Source organism: Cryptotermes secundus, unplaced genomic scaffold (genome assembly GCF_002891405.2).
Source record: "Cryptotermes secundus unplaced genomic scaffold, Csec_1.0 scaffold151, whole genome shotgun sequence".
Classification (NCBI taxonomy): domain Eukaryota; kingdom Metazoa; phylum Arthropoda; class Insecta; order Blattodea; family Kalotermitidae; genus Cryptotermes; species Cryptotermes secundus.
Window position 1 is genome coordinate 238,124 of NW_019744408.1, and position 19,891 is coordinate 258,014.

Genomic DNA, 19,891 nt, shown 5'->3' on the forward strand with positions numbered 1-19,891 from the left:
GATTAGTCTATCAATCATACCCTGTAGCACAGTTTCTTCCTTAGCCATTAACACAAGGTCATCTGCATATTTCACAGTTTGAATAATTTGCCCTCCTAATTTGAAGTCTCCAAGCCCGTCCAGAGCTTCTTTGGTAAGGCATTCGCTGTACAAGTTGAACACAACTGGTGATAAACAGCATCCGTGTCGAACTCCTCCTCCAATCTTCACACTTCTTGTCTCCCCTCTGTCCAGTCGCACTCTAACTTTCTGATCCATGTACAATTTACTAATCAATCTTCTTTCACGCCAATCGATACCTGTTTCCTTTAGGATCTGCATTAATTTGGTCCAATTTACACGGTCAAATGCCTTCTGCCAGTCTATAAAGCAAGCGCACAGTTCTTCATCTATCTCCAAAGTTCGTTCTGCTATAATTCTCATCATCCCAATTGCATCCCTGGTTCTTTTTCCTCTTCTAAATCCAAACTGATCCTCTCCAAGTATATCCTCTATTTTCCTTTCGATTCTTCTTTTAAGTATCTTTGCTATTATCTTGTCCATTCTGTAGGGAACGTAAACAACGACTGATTTGGTGACGTATGTTAAAAGTCAATGCAAGGGGGGAGGGGGAAGGTAGAGATAAGGTGTATGCGGAAGTGGTGGCAGGGGAAGATGGGGGTAGTAACTGTATATTATGTTTTGTATGTATCAATGATTACATCATATATAGGGTTAAACATTTCGGTAAAATTATCATTCAGTTGCAAATTTAGTTTGCTGATTTCGTAAATGTGAAATCTTTCATATGTATCCAAGGTTCGGCCTTTCTTGCCGATTTATAGAACTTCTAATGTTTTGGCTTTCGTACTATATTCACGTGTGGTGTCCAATATATGTTGAGCAAATTTGGAACTTTGTCCGTTATTTTTTATGTCTCGTATGTGTTCTCTGAATCTGACCTCAAAGGTACGTCCGGTCTGTCCTACATATTTTAATGGACAGTCAGCACATTGTAGTTGGTAAGCCCCACTAAGATTATACTTATCATTTCTGTCATCATTTATTATTAAGAGATGTTTTATATTGTTTTTTGTCTCATATGAGTACCAACTTCAGTATTCTTGAAAAATTTAGTAATAGATCTAATTTCATGGCCGAAATAGGTAAAGGTGGTCCATTTCTTTCTGTGCGTAGTATTTTTTGTGGAGGGTTTTTGTGTTAGTTCTATGGTATTTAGTGGGTAGTTATTATTATTTAGTATAGTTCTAACAATGTTTTCTTCTATGTTTTATTGTTATGCGAAAGGGGATATTGATTCAAGTTTATAGCAACTATTTGGGTTCAAATGGGTGAAATGAATCACTGTGGATGATTACATCGTTAGTTGCAGGTTTTCGATAGATTCCTAGTTGTAGCTTTTCGTGTGTTTTCTCGATGGATAAATCTAAGAAACTGATCTTATTATTTATTTCTTTTTCCATTGTGAATCTGATATTAGGGTGTATATTGTTGAATTCATACAAAGTATTTTCAATGTTAGTTATATGGAAATTATAAATGATTAAAATATCGTCAACGTATCTATAATAATCTATTATTTGGTATTTCGTCAAAATATCAATGATATTCTATATATCGGCAAGAAAGGCCGAACCTTGGATACATATGAAAGAGTTCACATTTACGAAATCAGCAAACTAAATTTGCAACTGAATGGTAATTTTACCGAAATGTTTAACCCTATATATCATGCAATTACTGATACATACAAAACATAATACACAGTCATATCCCCCTTCCCCCCTACCACCACTTCTGCATACACCTTAAATCTACCTCCCCCCTCGCATTGACTTTTAACATACATCACCAAATCAGTCGTTGTTTACATTCCCTACAGAACGGACAATACTTTGTAAGATTAAGTAAATAATACACTATATCTTCAATACCAAAATCAACTGTTGATTATAACAAAATTTAATACTATTACTTTCACATCATTTTCAGATTAACATTAATATTACTACATCTACATCACGAGCCTCCAATAGCAGTTTATTATATATACACAAAATATAGAATACTCCAATTTGTCCGTGGGAACACAACAAAATCACAAAAACCAACGACTGACTCGATGATGTAAAGCTTCAACCGAAAATTTGTATTCTTGTTTTATACTATAACTTTTGTTTTATATTTATTGTATTTTTATGCCAAGTATTTTAATATAATTAATATTACTGTATCCAATTTTATTAGTATTGCAGTTCAGTGGTGTATATATGTTAGCCATGTATTTGCCTGATGATGGCTTTTAATAGCCGAAACTTGTAGCAGAGCCGAACTAGGCACTGACCTTGATATAGTTGTGCTGTGACGGTTTTAATAAAGAAATGGTCTATATCCATTTGTAACTTATTGACTTACCCTCGTATAAGGAGAGTTCAAGAAAAACAGGTGGAATTGAAACTGCATGGGACAAATCAGCTACTGGTCTTGGCTGATGACGTAAATCTATTGGGAAATAAAGCAGATACAGAGGCTCTAACACATTAGTACGGTTATTCCGGAAGCAAACAGAGAAAACCTAGTATGCCTGTATGTTGATGTATCCTCACCAGAATGCCAGCGCAAAATCATGACATAAGATAGCTAATAGATCCTTTGACAATATGGCAGTTACAATATTTGGGAAAGACATTAACGAACCAAAACCTGATTCAGTAGGAAATTACGGGCGGATTATTTTCGGGTAATGTCTGCTACCATTCATCTCAGAAATTTCTGTCTCCTCGTCTGCTGTCTAAAACCGTAAATATTAAAATTGATAAAGTATATTTTTGACTGTAGTTCGTATGGGTGTGAAATTTGGTCTCTGTCATTAAGGTAAGGACGTAGACTGATAGTGACTGAGGAAAGTTTGCCGAGAGTATTCGGACCTAAGAGGCTGTTGAAGCTGTACCGTCCAAGAGCGAAGCAAATTTGCCTGCCGCAACTAACTCCATGGAGCCAAGCCCTTCTTTAGTTGACATCAGTCGCTCAGAAACTCAAGAATTTTCCAAAATTTTATGGAACCCGAAGGTTCATTTCCATGTTGACAAGAGTTCTCCACTGATCTCTACCCTAAACCAGATCAATCCAGTCCATACCACCCCACCCTACCTCCCTAAGATCCATTTCAAGATTTTCCTCCCACCTACGGTCTTGGTCTTCCTAGTCGAGACGACTAGGAAGACCATTCTTAGTTTTCCCACCAAAACCTTATATGCGGTCCTCATCTCACCCATACGTGCTACGTGCCCTTCCCACTTCATCTTCCTTCACTTGAGCATTCTAATCATATCAGGCGAAGGGTACCCCCAACTATTATTTCATCCCTCTAGGTTCCAAACATTCTCTTGGTATATGCGTAAGAAAGAAAGTATGCTGACTTCATGCGGTCAATTCTTGGCAGTTAAAAAAAAAAGAAACGTCTTTATCAAATTTTTAACATTCTACATACGAGAGAGGGTAAGTAATTAGGTCACACATGGATATAAAACGTAAAACATGTGATATTCTAACCTAAAAAAAACATTGATTTCTCGACATATTCTCCAATGACACTAATACACTTGCCCCATCGATTTACCAGTGCGTCGAAATCCGAAGAATAGAAGTCTTTTGACTACTGTATCAGCCCCTTCTGCACCTCCGTTTCAACCTTTTCGTCATCGTCGAAACGTTTGCCAGCAAGACAGCAGTTGTGTACCGCTTTACCCGACAAACATTTCCCGCCTTACACAGGGCTCATTTCTTTACGAATTACCCTTGCATTGAGTCATCCCCCCCTAAAAACGCACATCAGAACTCCGCTCTTCGGTAGTTTACACCTCAAGCACGGTCGCCATTTTGATTACTGAAACCAGCCTCTGAACATGTGCATGTGCGTCTGCTACCTAGACTGTCATGGGCTGTGTTGCTACCTAGTGATACACACAGAAAACCTATTACGTCCATTACAGCTGTTTTACTTCCATCTGTGATCTATTTACTGACTCTCTCTCTGTCCATGTCGGATTACCTCAGTGATACAACTTCCACACCGAGTGTTACCAAAACCGATCCCACAGTTCATAATTTTCTTAGTTAACCTGCAAGCAGTAATACAACGGCGCTAAAAACAAATCCGTCGACAAACTCTTGACAGCTCTCACATTTAGCAAAATTAGTATTCAACAGTCAACGGTTCAAGGACAATGCTTACAGGGTCTATTTTCCTCCTTCCCCAACTGCACCTGTCCAGTTTTAACACGCCTCCACTGCCACTATGCAAAAGGAGAAACGATGAATATTCAGGGTGTTGCTAAGCTATATCGTTCATGACTATCAGAATTTCGTCTTTTAAAGCATAATGACGTCACTGACACAATGTAACTACAGAAACACAGGTGTCAGCCGCTTTAGTATTCAGTAACTCAGTATTTCATCCATACAGAACGGGTTTATGGTTTTCACACGATTTTTAGTGATGTCATGCTTCATTTTTTGAGGAAGGAACCAAAATTTTAAACATTACTTAGATGGGCTTTGTGTTTAATCAGTCCTAAACAAATACATAAACCCTTAACCGAGACCTCGAAACACGAGCTCTGCCATGACATATAAATTTCCGTTTAATGTTTTAAGGTTAAGAGCTACGGTTGCAGTAAAAATTACGCAATGAACTGAATCCTTTTATACACTACACCCAGGCTAATCAGGTTGCCCTGGCCATAGATATTAACATACGTACAACCTGGCAATTTTTGGGTCTCATCACGAGCACAGCAGGCCGCCACCGATCTCCCGCCCCACCCCGGGTTGAACATGTTAGTATACGGTGTGGAATTTACATGCAAAATACGAAGCCATACTAAACACTTCTGGTATTAGTCGGAGCTCGTTTTAAACGTGATATTCGTTGGAAAATAAAACTCAATGCGGCCCTGGGCCTCTGATGTGAACAGCTGCCGGGGACCCAGCCTACACACAAGGAAGCAGTTGTCAAAATGTTACATCTGTTACACCAATATTCCTTGTTTGTGTAGACAAGTCCGAGAAATAAGATTCTGTATGTGGTTGCGGTTAAAACGCCATGAAGTTCCTCATGACGTGAAACTGTAGGCCCTACAGACTCAAAAGGTCCCTTTCCCTTCAGGTTTTTCGAACAAAAATGTTCTATGCTAGACTAATCTACATGTCCCACTCATCTCATCCTCCTTCACTTCATCGCCCTAACATGTGGTGAACAGCAAAAGTCTTTCAGCATGTAATCTTCTGCAGTCTTATGGTACTTCCCCTCTTTTGGATCCAAATATTTTTCTTGCCTCCCTGTTCTCAGACAGCCCCAATCTACGTTCTTCCGTTAAATGGGATACCAAGATGACCAAGAAACCCCGCTAAAACACCACTCAGGCGTCTCAACCCTTGCCTGCGACACTCGGTAAATTCACTATTCATTCATCTTATGTCGGGAAAGGAAACGGGAAGACAACATAACGATGGTTCTTAAGAAAATAAGTTCTAAGGATGGGAAGTGGATGGGACTGAGTCACGATTATGTCAAGTGGCTCGTCCCATCGTCATTCTTCAGTATTTACGGTGTCGAATCTTCCAATTCTGCTACCAGAGTCAATGTCATTTGACCCTGGTGCCAGGAAGTGTTCATTAAATATACATGCTGCCGACTCCTGTCCGTTTCCACACCGAAGAAACCGTTATACATCAAGTATTGCCGAGCAACTGTGTATCTAATTTCGAACTAAGGACTTCGTGGTCACGCAGTATGCTACCATGCTTCATGTTCGAATATCGGCCCAAAGACCAGTTAACAAAAGGATTTCGTGATCTTCCTCAGCCTCTAGACAAATACTTATGTACTGCCTTAAAATAAAAGGGGGTCACTAGTGTTTCCTTCAAACCTCATTTACAAATTCTCATTCTCATATTCTACCATTCGATTCTACACGACGTACAGAAGCCTAGCTGAAAGAGCGTCATTAAATAAACCAAGAATCAATCGTTTCGGACTCAAAGCAAGAGAAAAGGTTATTTTAAGTTCTACGTTTCTGGATAGAAGAAGGGGAAGACAAGAAATTCTGGAATGATTGATAATACTGTAGTCTCCAAAAAAAGACAGCTGAACTCTGTCACATTTTCGAAAGCTTTATGAGTTATCTTTATATTCGGATTTTCTGCTGTATTTTAGTGACGAAATATGTACGTTTATTTCTACATAATCTTCCTTCTACATTTCGCAATACTGTAAAATGACACAGTAAAGCCAACCGCGTCTCGATTCCCGGCACTGGCAGTAGTCTGGGGGTAGTTTTTTAGTTTCTTGGGGTGGGGTAGACTGAGTCCACTTGGTATGTCGGCCACTAATTAGCCTATTGTACGAACCCCGGATGATAGATGAGTGCAAAGCAGTCGTTGGAATGAGAATTGGCAGGCCAAACAGAAATACTCGGAGAAAACCTGCCCCAGTGCCTCTCCGTCCACCACAAATCCCACATGACCTGACATGGGCTCGAACCCAGGCGCGGTGGAAAGCCGGCGACTAACAGCCTGAGCTATGGCACGGTCTTCTCTTGAGTGTAAAGCATCCAGGATATGAACCTAACCCATTCACCACAACTTAGTGCAGCACTGAAGAATGCAAGGTGCTATATCTGCACTTCCCTATGCACCTTCAGAAAGTTGCGTCACAAGGACGCTTTTAATTATCTCGGCAACTGATACATTGCAAGAGAATAGTATATTGAACAATCAGAAGAAGAGTTTCGGATTAAGAATACCTGAGGCCAAGCTCAGTAGTATGGCCGGTCACGGTAGCCGAGCGGTCTAAGGCATGCACTGTCTTCGCTCGCTCGGAAGCCGGGATCGTGGGTTCGAATCCCACTCAGGGCATGGATGTTTGTTTGCGTTTTTCTGTATTTGTGTACAGGTAGAGGCCTTGCGGCGAGCTGATCACTCGCCCAAGGAGTCCTACCGAACGTTTAAGATCTAGTAAACCGAAGTGAAACGGAGAGTTTCATGGAGGTAGGCCTAGGCCCAAATTGGGGCTGTAGCGCCACAGAAAAAAAACTCAGTAGTATAACGAGAAATACGAACTATGACGTGGTGCGGCAACGATTCGAGAAAGAAACAGAAGATTATATCGTCTTGGATGAAAGTAACAAAATGTTAGAACCTCAAGAATCATCCACCCTTCATCTCTACCAGCCACGTCTTGACCTAACAACCTACGCACAATAATTATACGAGTATATAAAACCACAAATGTTTCTCCGCTGGTTACGCTCGCTTTCGGCAAACATTGCAGCTATGACGCAATGCGTATTCGTCGAACACGTATTTTTAGAAATGACTGCTGTTAATGTAGTTTACCTACCGTGCGACACAAACCTGTATCTTCGATTGCTCTGGGAACAGGCGACATTTAACACAAACGTAAAACGATTAATCACATATCCCAATTATTCTCTATACCTGCCTCAATGAATGCGCTGAAAATCCTAACATTAAACTGAAATGAAGGTAAACGGTAAAGCTGTCCTGCGCTCAACTAATTAAGCACTACGCCATGATGACGTATGGGGGAGAGAAAGTATAGACCCACGCTTTCTTGACCTTGGCACTACTTGGTAGTGAGTCGTCAGCGTCACGCCTCTACCGCTTTACTCCCTGGGAAAAGCCCCGGTAACCACAGAATCGGAGGTTGGGTGGATCCAGAGCCTGTCTGAAAGACATGGAAAAGTGAAAATTCTTGCCCCTCGCCAGGTCTCGAACTGCGACTCTTTGGTCGTCCAGCCCGTAGCCAGTCGCTACACAGACTGCGCTATCCCGGCACAGCATTAAACCGAAATAAAACGGGAAAATGTTTCTTCATTAAACATAAACGGTTTCATCAAAACAAATATCCTAATTCTATATGTAAACCCAGTGTTTATAAACACGACGAAATGAATTCATTCCTTGATAACCTTTCGGTAGGGTCAGGTACCTTGAAAGATTTTAGGGTTAAAAAATTTCACTCCTCTATACTACTGAATTACAATTCGGAATTTCAGACAGGGTTCAACGTGTTACCAATTCTGACATAAAGTGTGTCTGCAATGTGTTTGAAACTTAACACAGCCCCCAGTACTTAGGAGGCCAGGTGGACCCACAGCCAATATGGATGTGCAACAACATGGGCCATTCACCAGCTCATTATAAGCAATTCATATATTACATCTACGCTGTATAGTTAAAAAATGCCAAACTGATAGGAGAATTTTATATTCAAAACAACACTGCAGAAACCAACTGTGCATCACGCACTTACACATTTTTAACTGCAAGTCTGATAGTTATCAAGGGTGGAATGCTTTAAATCTCTGAAATATCACGGATCTTACAAATAATGTATGTACGACGTATAACATATTACCTAATTCATACCTGTAACTCCACAATTCAAACAATCAGGTAAGTATTTTGGCTTTTAAGGATCAGAATAATAACAGGGGGGGAGGGTTAATCTAATAATTTTGCATGTAATGCATCTAAGAAATCAAAACAGTCTTCATCATAACAGTAATATGTATTTCTTAGTAACCTGAGGCGTTCATGGCGGCCGGTGCGCCTCCCGCTGCGAGGCTCATACGAATTTTGCTGATGAATCGACCTATAACTTTTGGAATGAAGGGAAGTAATTAATTTGCAGACCGCCTGATGGTATTATGGTTCACGGCAAGCAATGTGTGAGAGTGTGTTTATGATTTGTCAGCAGTAGGCTGCAGTTATCGTAGCCGAGCGGTCTAAGGCATGCAGTGTCTTCGCTCGCTCGGAAGCCGGGATCGTGGGTTCGAATCCCACTCAGGGCATGGATGTTTGTGTGCGCTTTTCTGTGTTTGTGTACAGGTAGAAGCCTTGCGACGAGCTGATCACCCGTCCAAGGAGTCCTACCAGATGTCTAAGATCTATAAAAACCGAAGTGAACAGAGAAGTTCATGGAGGTAGGCCTAGGCTCACTGGGGCAGTAGTGCCAAGAAAAAAAAAGGCTGCAGTTATCAGCTCCATTAGCCATTTGTTCTGTTACAGTTAATGAGCAGTGTAGTACTTTAGAGCAAGAGTCTCCAAACTTTTCGAAACGCGGGCCACATTAGGTAATTCAGCACTTTCAACGGGCCGGATAAAATGAGAAATTAATAACTCTAGGTATATGAGTTTTATTGAAAGCACAGAATTTCATAAACTAAATATAAAGTATGTGGGAATAAATTATCGTATATTAATAACAGACAGTAGCAGAAAATGCTCATATTTTCATCGCAAATTATAATAAATCAATTAATGTGAATGATGGAACTCTTTTTGCATTCTTAAAATCTGATTAAATTGAGGTTCAAATTTTGAAACGCTAATCACAAGTAGCGACTTTAAATGTTCATCGGATAAATTTGCCCTGTATTTCGACTTGATGTACTTCATCTGGGAAAACGTTTGTTCACACAGATATGTCGTCCCAAAAANATCAACTTTGCTCTGAATGCCTTGATATGTGCAAATAAATCACAGACTAAGTTATTTTCACCCTGCAACTTTAAATTAAAATTGTTCATATGGTTCACCAGATCAGCAAAAAATGCCGATTTCCAAAGCCACTCGGTATCTGATAAAAGTGGTTGTGAATAATATTAATATTAACATAATATGGAATATCGATATATTTTAAACATAATCTTAATTAATGAATTTGAAATCTATTAACAAGTATTTTTTACCAGTACTCAGTGGAAAATTAGTTCAATTGGCGCATTTCTGCACAATTCTTTCACGGGCCGGATGTGGCCGCGGGCCGTAGTTTGGATACCTTTGCTTTATAGCAACGTGTATATCTGTACGATACGGATGTGAAATATGGATCTGCTGGAAAGTGTAGGCGATAATTTCGACGTAAATTTCGTGATGAAAGAGTTCCCAGCAGACAAACAATTCATAGTTTGCTGAATAAACTTAGATGACATAGGGGCCAGACTTGAACATACACCTAGATAATCACTGAAACGTCTAGCTCAAGAGACTGGAGTGTCAAATTCTATTGCAAGAACGGCAACACAATTGATGAAGCCATCCAGTGAAAGTTGGTGTCTGGAGTGCTGTAAGTGCAAGAAGGATTGTTGTACCTGTGATTTAATGAAACAATTAATTGTGAAAAATATACACACGTACATGTAGCTAAGACAGCATTTGCAAAACCTCCTGTGATGTGTGAACTGTTAACTATTTCATTCCAAACGTTATCGCCCGTCAGTCATTCTGATTCATTGGCAAATCTCGCATGTGCCTTGCAGTAAGTAGCGCACCAGTTGCAGTGAAACACAGAGCTGTGAACTTGTCCAGTTAATAAAAAACCTCCCTGTAGATCAGTATGGCTGAAAACTGGAATGGCCCAACAACTTTTGGTTGGTCTTGTATATGAAATTTCAACAGTATCTGAGAAATGGTGTATAGAAGACAAAGAATAATCCATTTACGTCTTTATTAAAGTAGGTTTCATCACGGATCAATGTGAATGAATGCTGGTACTACATTGCAATGTTTAGTGAGAGCATTTCGAGCTGAATTTTAAGAAAATTTGCCCACAGGTTTTGGCACCGATACTATGTCACAGATAGACAGACATGACCTCTACATAAGACACTCTTTTTTACTTTGTAGATGCCCAAAATCTACCAAATGGCTACAACATAACGAAAGACGGCTGAAAACTGAATCTCAGAACGTTCTATCAATATAAACCAAAGGATAGAACACCCAGTAATTACTATTTCTTTATGCTTTCTAAACCCAACTGAAACCTAATGAGACAAACTAAACTTAGGTTAAGAGAAATACCCTAACTTCATACAAAAACAAATCTGAATACATCAGAGCAATAATTCAATATGTCTATAGAAGAACACCTGAACAAGCACACAAATCTGCCCATTAAAGAAGCAAATATGTAAAAATATTATGCAAGTAAACACACACACACACAAAGCAACCCACTATGTTGTAAAGAATCCTTTTACTCTTAATGACACTGTGTTGAATTTCTTTGGGGACAACCAATGACAGCAACATACTGGGTTAGCTGAAACAGGGCATCCCATTAAACATGAAGAATCATGCAAGACTCCTGAAACTGTAACTCATCTCCTCTTAACCCATTAGCTCAGAAGATAGCAAAATTTGGATCAGCTCAATAATATATTTTCATAAAAATCTTCAAATCCTAGTTTAAATCTGGCAGAAAATCAACATAGGGTACAATTGATGGTAACAGAAGAACGCACACAAAGCAGCATTTACCAAAACATTATGCCTTCAATGCGTTCACTTAAAAATTATTTTTTTTTAATTCGCATAGTGGGGGGGCGGAGTCCAACTGGGTCCACTTGGTAAGGAGGCCACTAACTGGCCTATTGTAGCCTGCCCCAGGTGATTATGATGATGGAGAAATTGGTGGAATTAAGATTGGCAGGGGAAACCGAAGTACTCAGAGAAAACCTGCCCCAGCGCCACTTTATCCACCACAAATCCCAATTGACCAGACCCAGGATTGAACACGGGCTGCTATGGCGGGAAGCCAGCAACTAACCACTTGAGCTATGGCACGGGAATGTGTTCACTTACTCAAATGCTGTGCTGCCAATAACTGCAGTGCTGTACTGTCACAACCTCGATTATAAGTTTGCTGAATAATATCTCCCAGCCACAAGACACAAATAAATGTCAATATCCATTAACAGCTTATAAAGGTTCTTCATTTTTCCTGCCAAACCTCCGGTTCTGTCAAATAGTGACCATCACTTGTTCATGTAATTAATGGTATACAAATTTCCTGACAGATGAGGCTGTTCAAAAAGAAACCTAACCTCTGTTGCATATAATGCTGTAATGATGTGTACATTTAAATGAACCCTGCCACACTTCACACAATACAATATAGTGCATCTCAATGGAGCAGAGTTATTCTTCTGAATCCAACAGTCAACCAGGTAGTCAAGAACTTCAATTCTTTTATAGAACGCCAAAAACCAACCATTAGACACCATCCTGAGCCAGATGAATCTATGAGGTATTAATGGGGTTGAATATTCAGTTTACAAACTTCTGGGATGTGACTTCTTGTAGGCAGATATGTACCAACATTTATTCTACTCTGAACATGGAGGGAGAAGGTTACTTTCCAATGCTGGTACCTATCTACCAGAGTACACATCACGAATATTATTCAAGATAAACTGTAATATTACCCTCTCATCTATTGGTGATTTCATTTACATCAAATTTTTATCATGCAATTCATCATATTCAAGGTTACAGGGACTCTGAACTATGTGAATTGTCCAGTATTCAAGAAAACTCAGAAGAAGACAACGTTCTGGAAACTGGATATGTTTCTGTCCTTTAGTGAGGAGATGGGAGAACATCTACTCTGTTGCATCTGTTAGAAACAACTCAGTTCACCTAACCCATTGAACCTATTAGCTCTTCCTAATGGATGTTCTCACACCACTCACCTGAGGATAGAAAGAAATACAGTTTCCAGAACATTGTGTTCTTTCACCCTTTCTCGAATACTGGACAATCCTGAGTGTCAAACACCATTGTCAGAATCCTTTCAAATCTACAATTCGTTGTAGTCATTACAAATTAATTTATAATTTCTTTATTGCTTATTGTTGTATACTGGTCTTCCTGATGGCCTCTGTCCTTCACATTTACTGATGAATTTTGTCCGCATTTCTCATTACTCCACATGCTCTACGTGTCCCACCCATCCCTCCTCATCCCCCTAGTTTCGATCACCTTACTAATATACCTGGTTAATAGTATGAACTATGAAATGCCACTTTCACTGTCCTCCTGTTAAGTTCTGCGTCTAAGGTTCAAATACTCTCCTTGGTGCCTTGATTTCACACACCCTCATTACGCATTCTTCCTCCTGGACGAGAGACTAAGTTTGACACTTGTTCAAAACAACAGGTGAAGGTAAAGTTGTCCCTGTGCTTAACTAATTAAGCACTATGCTATGAAGATGTATGGGGGAGTAGATGTATACATCCGCATTTCCTTCACCTCAGCACTAGCTGGAGGTGAGTCGTCAGCTTCACGACCCAGCTGCTTTACCCCAGGGGAAAGAGCCCCCAGTACCCACTGAATAGGAGGTTACAAAACAGGTAAGTTTTGTAAATACATTTATAATGGCATATAAATTAGTTGGTCACAGAACATCAGGATGGGGGTTATTTAAATGTAACAAAAGACTAATGGTTGTGATATAAGAAAGTTAATGAATCGCTGCTATACACCATAAAAATTAATAGAACATTCATCATATTCTGTACTGCAAATCACCAAGAAAAATACACTGTGTACAATTACTCTCACTTGTGACCACATTTCAAATCTCCTTATATGTGTAAAAATTAATTTCCAGAGAGCAAACTGCTGTGTAATATGGCATAAACATAAATTTTGCAAAGAATATCAGTAAAGAACCCCAAAGACTGAGTTAATAGCTATAGCTCTTACATTTACATATTTTCTCTCAAACACTACTAGGGTGTTGAGACCTTCTGTCAGTAACAGGAATTTCAATTATAAGCATCCTGCTGCACAAAAACATATGAAACAAAACAAAAGATGACCACCACAGAAATTCACAACTTTCTGACATTGTACGCAGTATACTTACCTGTCTGCTGTCACTTTTAGGACTTTGTGACTGCATGCATTTTATTAATTTAATCTGAAATGCAGTTAAAGGAAGTGTGTAAAACAAACTACAAAACATCTACTGCTTTCATACTGATCAATAAAAATGCATGATTTAGTGAAGACAGTGTGAAAGTTAATGTGAGAAAATACTACAATAATAAATGAAAGTAAAATTATTTAAAATACAAACATGAAGACTGCTGTCATAATTAAATAAATTTTCTTATAAAGAAGAATGCCTGCGATGACTAACTTCTGGCAAACAGAGTACAAGGGCTCAACTGCTACACCAATGTCAATCACTGGACATGATGCTAAGCCAGTTCCATTCACCACCCATTCTCACAACTTATCATATGATCCAGTTCAATGCTATTCTCTGATCTTCTTCTTGATCATCCAGGTGGACACTTTCCAAAAGGCATCTCCATTTAAACTGTGTCTGTATGTCATCTCCTTGATCAAAGACGCACACCTATTCAAGACTTCATTACAACAAAAATGCTAATTAACTGTTTATATCACAGATGTCTCCAGTATGTAATTCCCCATTCCTCATTCAATTCATGCCAATTAGCCCCAAATATTTTTTTAATCATTCCATCCATGATATGTATACAGTTGCCGTCTTGTAGTGCACTCAATTTCACCTGTTGCTTCACGACATGTTTCGGCAACATAGCGCCATCATCAGGTGCCCTAATTATGCTAATCTATTTCATTGCTTGCCTTTATAAAATTATTTAAAAAGTGCGTATTTGTCAACTATAATGAATTTACACACACTAAAACTTGTTAAGATTATTCATCTTATGTGTCATAATTAAAACTCGTGTGTGGTTCTTCCGCCATGGGGTCGTTTTTCTTATATTCTGTGTAAACCGTGTCTTGTGATGTGTGTTCCCTTCTTAGCTGCGAGTGTTGTAATGTTGGATGTGTGTGTCTACACAGAATATAAGAAAAACGATCCCCATAGTGGAAGAACCACACGCAAGTTTTAATTATGACACATAAGATGAATAATCTTAACAAGTTTTAGTGTGTGTAAATTCATTATAGTTGACAAATATACACTTTTTAAATACTTTTTAAATAATTTTATAAAGGCAAGCAATGAAATAGATTAGCATAATTAGGGCACCTGATGATGGCACTATGTTGCCGAAACATGTCGTGAAGTAACAGGCGAAACTGAGTGCACTACAAGACGGCAACTGTATACATATCATGGATAAAAATCAGTGCAACAGGATGCTAAAATACAACATTAATCATTCCACGTTCAAGAAAGCAACTGTGATTAATATTCATCTATCATAGTACAGTTATGTTTCACAAAAGTACAACACAAATGGTAAATTTATTGTCTTATCTTATAGTATTATAACATGCATTTTATAATACTATAAGTCTGTGAACTGTGTAATACAAAGCAAGTCTTGAATTTAGTTTTTATATTTTTAGTGGAAGATGATAATATATGAAATGTGAACAAAACTAGTAGAACCCTGTAGCATGCTTGATACATTATATTTGCATTTATTGTAAATGCTTCATAATAAAAAATAAATAATATACAGTAACATAAAACAATAAAACTGGCAACTACTGCTCTTGTAAACAAGGCACTAACTTCAAACTGCAGTAACTGCTGATGAATGAATGAATGAATAACACACAAATCTCTCAAGTTTAGGGCTGTAAGAAAATTTAGAGAATCCTTTTACTGGATAGCAAAGCAACCAACTGCTTTGAGAACAGTCCACCTAGGGAAACTAATACTATCTCCACTACTCAAGAAACTCTCCATCTCATATGGAACTCAAAGATTCATTACCATTTTCACAAGAGTGAGTCATTAGTCCCTGTCCTGAGTAAAATGAATCCAGTCCATTCTAAGTTTCATACGTCATGCCCATCTTATGCTGCTTACATCATTCCAGCAAGTCTGTCCAAGTCTAAGATCCCAAATAACACATCATAACATGCCGTTTTTCTCTTTTTGTGTGTGTTGGGGTGATGATCCACATAAAGCCACCTGGAAGGCAACTTCATGCCAACAGTTTAGGATAGCTTCTTCAATATATTTGCAGCTACCCTACTTATCTGGAGGCTATCTCCTTCATTAACAACCTATGATTTTAAATGATGAGAAGGGGCCATCTTAACATAACCTTCTGTTAGATATCAAAAATAATTCTAAAAAATTTCTCCTACTGAAAACTGAACAAACCACAACTCAACTTTGCCAAATAGTTATATCTTTGATAAAAGAAAATAAAAATTCAATTACAAAAATGACATCTAGGCAACCTAATTCTAAGATACCACATTTATTTTATGCATCTAAAGAAAATCTCATTCCAAAACCCACAAACAAGCACACATGCTTCCATATTAACGGAATACTTAGACAGAACCCAGACAGTTCAAAAGCTGAAAGCAGGACTCCAAATTATGATGGTGGCCTGTAACATAACAGCTAAACCCCAGTAAGTGAAACCATCCTGGTCTCTCCTCCCAGGGCAGTATGGTAAAATACCATGTATGCACATAAAAAGAGCTTAATGGGTCAACAGCTACAAGATTTGATAGAAATCTAGGGACCTAAAACTATATTTTTATACATGTAGAACATACCTTTGTTCTCCCAGTGATAGTGTAGTCACCCATTCTTCCATTACCACCCATATTATTGGCACGGACTATAATGTTATCAACTTGGCTGATCAGAAAACCAATGTTCTTGCAAAATTTTTCTTTACCATCCAGCCACGTAATTTGATCACCACGAATTGTTTTCAAGTTCTTCTTCGCCCTGTTGCTTACCAGCTGTCCATCTTTGAAAACACCCTTCTTGTACATGCTTGTGACTTCACCCAATACTGCCATTCCCATTTCTTGCCCCAAAAAATTATCAACAACACATACACCATAGGCATCCATGTCTCTGATCACATTCCTGCAAACTTCCTCTAGTTGCTTATCTCTATTCTGTCTGTGCAAGAACGGCGGGAGAGGATCATCATTCACCAAATTGATTTCTGGAAAAGTTCTAAATCCATTTGTATTCACAGGAGCTGTAACAGTTCCTCTTTCGTGTGAAGGCATATCACTCAGCGGTGCAATACTGTTCTCCAACGAGTCAGCAGACAAGCTAGAAATAAAATCAAGGGATGGGCTTAAAATTTCTGTTACCGCATTAAGAATCTCACTTTCGGAACTACCTTCGTATGTAATTGGACTAGTGTTTCCAGCAACAGCACCTTCGCTTCTGTCAACGTCGCAGGTGTCAGTACTGTCACTCACACGGAGCTCACTCTCGCTATTCCTTGCATCATTTGTGACAATTTCTTTACTTTCTGCCTGAACGACCGAAATTTTTTTTGAGTCTAGAGACTGGGTATTATCATCCTCTCTCTTGTCAACTCGATTTCGTTTACAAAAGGCTTTGTGTTTCTTGAAGTGCAGAACTTGATGTTCTTTCGAACAGTAATAAACATGCTTGCAACGAGAACAGACAAATACTCTTCCTGTCACTCCACACACTTGACAAGCCGCGCGACAATCAGCTGAATTCATTTCCTTCGGAATACTGCTCACTTACTTTCACGCCATGTTCCTACAACACGACTTTTTACAATGGACTACTATAACCAAAGTATTAGCAATATCACGCATGTCTAAGTTACTAATTAGTAGATAACGCTACAACACATAACTTCAGAACGTAATAAATATGGTGATACTTACTAGCAGCATAAGAACAAATGTATTTATATATAATAATAACAGCAACAAAAAAAAAAAACATACATAACATTTGCTGACTTGACTCACTATCAAGTTACCATTCTTAACATATACCTCCAATTCCCTTTACAACTCACCAACACAACGCCACGAAAATTTTTCACCGTGAGAGAAATGTTGCAGCTGTGACGCCAGTGGTACCTTGGTTCGCCGCATGAACGCCAACCTAACTTAACAAAAAGATTCTAAGTGGAAGGAGGGAGAGGAGGAGAGTAGTATGCCAATTGCAGCGAACTGGGCTTTGGCAAATGCTCAATATGAGCGACATGAATGGAGCAAAGAATCGTTTATATGCCAAATAAGATGCGCAGGCGAATACGTCACCTCAGCTTACATAAAGAATATAAATGTAGATTGCTGTTACCGTGATAATATAAATTAAAGACTGCCAAATGGGCAACGCAGACAAATGTGTACACATTTATTTACAGTAACCCAACATATCATTATTTAAAAAAAAAAAAAAACGTGACCTGTAGTCCGCAAGTGAACTATACCGACTGAGCTACCGCCGCTTGTCGGTGAAGTTAGTTCCAACTTTTGCGGATAGAGGGTGTCACGTGATCAGCCTAACGGTTCCCCACAGACGTTAATCTCCGTTTTCTAGACCGGAGCCGCTACTTTTCCATTCAAATAGCTCCTCAATTATCCTCACGAGGCTGAGTGGACCCCATTCCACACCCACTACTTCTCAGAAAATTTGGTACCTCTGGAAACCGAACCCGGGGCCTCTTGATCTGTAGCCAGGAACTCTGACCACTAGACCACAGAGGCGCTTATCCATATTTAGCCTACTGAAAATAACTAATTGCTAGCACACTGATATTTCAGATGTTCTGAGCTCATCAAGATCATACATAATCTTACAAAGTTCTTTTGTCATTGAAGTAAGAGGGGCAAGATTGATCAGATCCTTTCAAACACAAAACAAGATGGAAATGAAATCATCAAATGCGGCCCAAAATTTCTGCGCAAAAGGGAAACCATCCATTCATTCACATTCCATGGATCCTTAGATGGCTGGAAGGCCAGTGGATATAGAAATAGTCAAAGACAACATGACAAATCCCATCAATTATATAGGTAAAACTGTATTATACTTGGGCCGCGCCATAGCTCAAGCGGTTAGTTGCTGGCTTCCCACTGCGGCAGCCCAGGTTCGATCCCGGGGTCTGATCAAGTGGGATTTGTGATGGAAAAAGTGACGCTGGAGCAGGTTTTCTCTGAGTACTTAGGTTTCCCCTGCCAATCTTCATTCCATCAATTGCTCCACTATCACCCTCACATATCACCTGGGGCTGGTACAATAGGCCAGAAGTGGCCGCAGTACAAGGGACTTAGTCCCATCCCACTCACAATAAAAAAAATAATACATCTATACATTAAATTAAAACCAGTTTCCACATATTACATTTTACAAAATTCAAAAGTATTTTACAATGGAAAGATGTTTAAGTAGTTTTTAATTAGTATTTATTAGCAATTATATATACGAAGTGCGTTCAAGTTCTAAGGTCTCTGATTTTCTTTCACACACAATCATCATACAAAAAATTTGAAATTTCTGTCACTTTTCAACGTAATCTCCCTGCAGCCATACACTTTTTCACAACGTCGACGCCATGACTCCATTGCCGCTGCTAACGCTTCTGTAGGAGTCTGTTTTGACCACTGGAAAATCGCTGATGTCTTTCATCATTGGGAAAATCCAGAAATCGCTAGGAGCCAGGTCAGGTGAATAGGGAGCATGAGAAACCACTTCAAGGTTGTTTTAACGAAGAAACTGCTGCGTCGCATATGCCCAATGCGTTGGTGCATTGTCCTGGTGAAAGAGCACACGTGCAGCCTTTTCCAGTCGCTTTTCTCGCAGTGCTGAAAGGAGCTTGTTCTTCAAAACATCTTGGTAGGATGCACCTGTCATCATAGTGCCCTTTGGAACGCAATGAGTAAGGATTATGCCATCGCTGTCCCAAAACATGGCCACCATCATTTTTTCAGCACTGGCACTTACCCAAAAATTTTTTGGTGGCGGTGAGTCTGTGTGCTTCCATTGAGCTGACTGTTGCTTCGTTTCAGGATTGAAAAACGGCATCCATGTCTCATCCATTGTCACAATTGATGAAAAAAAAGTCCCATTCATGCCTTCATCACATGTCAACATCGCCTGGCAAACTGCCATGCGCACAGCCTTGTGGTCATCCGCCAGCATTCGTGGCACCCACCTGGAGGACATGCAGGTCTTCATGCAGGATTGTGTGCACAGATTCCACAGAAATGCCAACTTTGGAGGTGATGTTTTTCACACTCAATC

The 19,891-nt window shown here is 39.3% G+C and overlaps 1 protein-coding gene across 3 annotated transcripts in view; it reads right to left on the bottom strand.

Moving 5' to 3' along the window:
* LOC111874689 (egl nine homolog 3) overlaps window positions 1-17,618 on the bottom strand; it is a 65,360-nt gene extending 47,742 nt beyond the window's left edge. The window contains exons 1-2 of one of the 3 annotated variants that reach the window (XM_023870400.2): window positions 17,521-17,618; window positions 16,408-16,924 (exon numbers count right to left, since the gene is read on the bottom strand). In XM_023870400.2, the coding sequence (XP_023726168.1) occupies window positions 16,408-16,878 (471 nt within the window). In that variant the 5' untranslated portion in view covers window positions 16,879-16,924; window positions 17,521-17,618. Of the gene's footprint in view, window positions 1-16,407; window positions 17,421-17,520 lie in introns of those variants that run through there. The other 2 variants (XM_023870399.2, XM_023870398.2) reach the window with 2 other exon arrangements.
* Window positions 17,619-19,891: the final 2,273 nt, after the last annotated feature.